Raw genomic sequence first — 340 nt, forward strand, 5'->3', positions numbered from 1 at the left:
GCAGGTGCGCCATATTGCTGCTGAGGTGCTGCAGGTGCGCCATATTGCTGCTGAGGAGCTGCGGCGGGTGCTCCGTACTGTCTTTGAGGAAGATTGAACGCCGGACCAGCCGGTCTCCAATCGGACGACGGATAGGGCGCTTCGGCAGCCGTGGTTTCTTCTTGTCTAGCAAAATAGAATTGTCTTTGTTGAGGCCGGTTCCTCGGTGGTTCTGCGACCACCGCAGCGATGAAAAGAGCGACAGCGATGAATACCTGTAAAAAAATTAAATATTATTTATGTTAGTTTATGTCTCTCTTAAATGTTTGTTGAATTGATGTCAAGGGACAAGTTGAATGCC

The 340-nt window shown here is 49.4% G+C and overlaps 1 protein-coding gene across 1 annotated transcript; it reads right to left on the reverse strand.

Annotated features, from left to right (window-relative positions):
• Window positions 1-5: 5 nt before the first annotated feature.
• Window positions 6-254, reverse strand: LOC113463928 (uncharacterized; the record flags this gene model as incomplete). The annotated part of the gene is made up of 1 exon (XM_026811160.1): window positions 6-254. A coding segment is annotated over one exon (249 nt), but the record flags the coding sequence as incomplete, so codon positions are not given.
• Between the last annotated feature and the right edge of the window lie 86 nt (window positions 255-340).

The sequence above is a fragment of the Ceratina calcarata genome, unplaced genomic scaffold (assembly GCF_001652005.2).
Source record: "Ceratina calcarata isolate Rehan_Ccalc_2016 unplaced genomic scaffold, ASM165200v1 scaffold19459, whole genome shotgun sequence".
NCBI classification, from domain to species: Eukaryota; Metazoa; Arthropoda; class Insecta; order Hymenoptera; family Apidae; genus Ceratina; species Ceratina calcarata.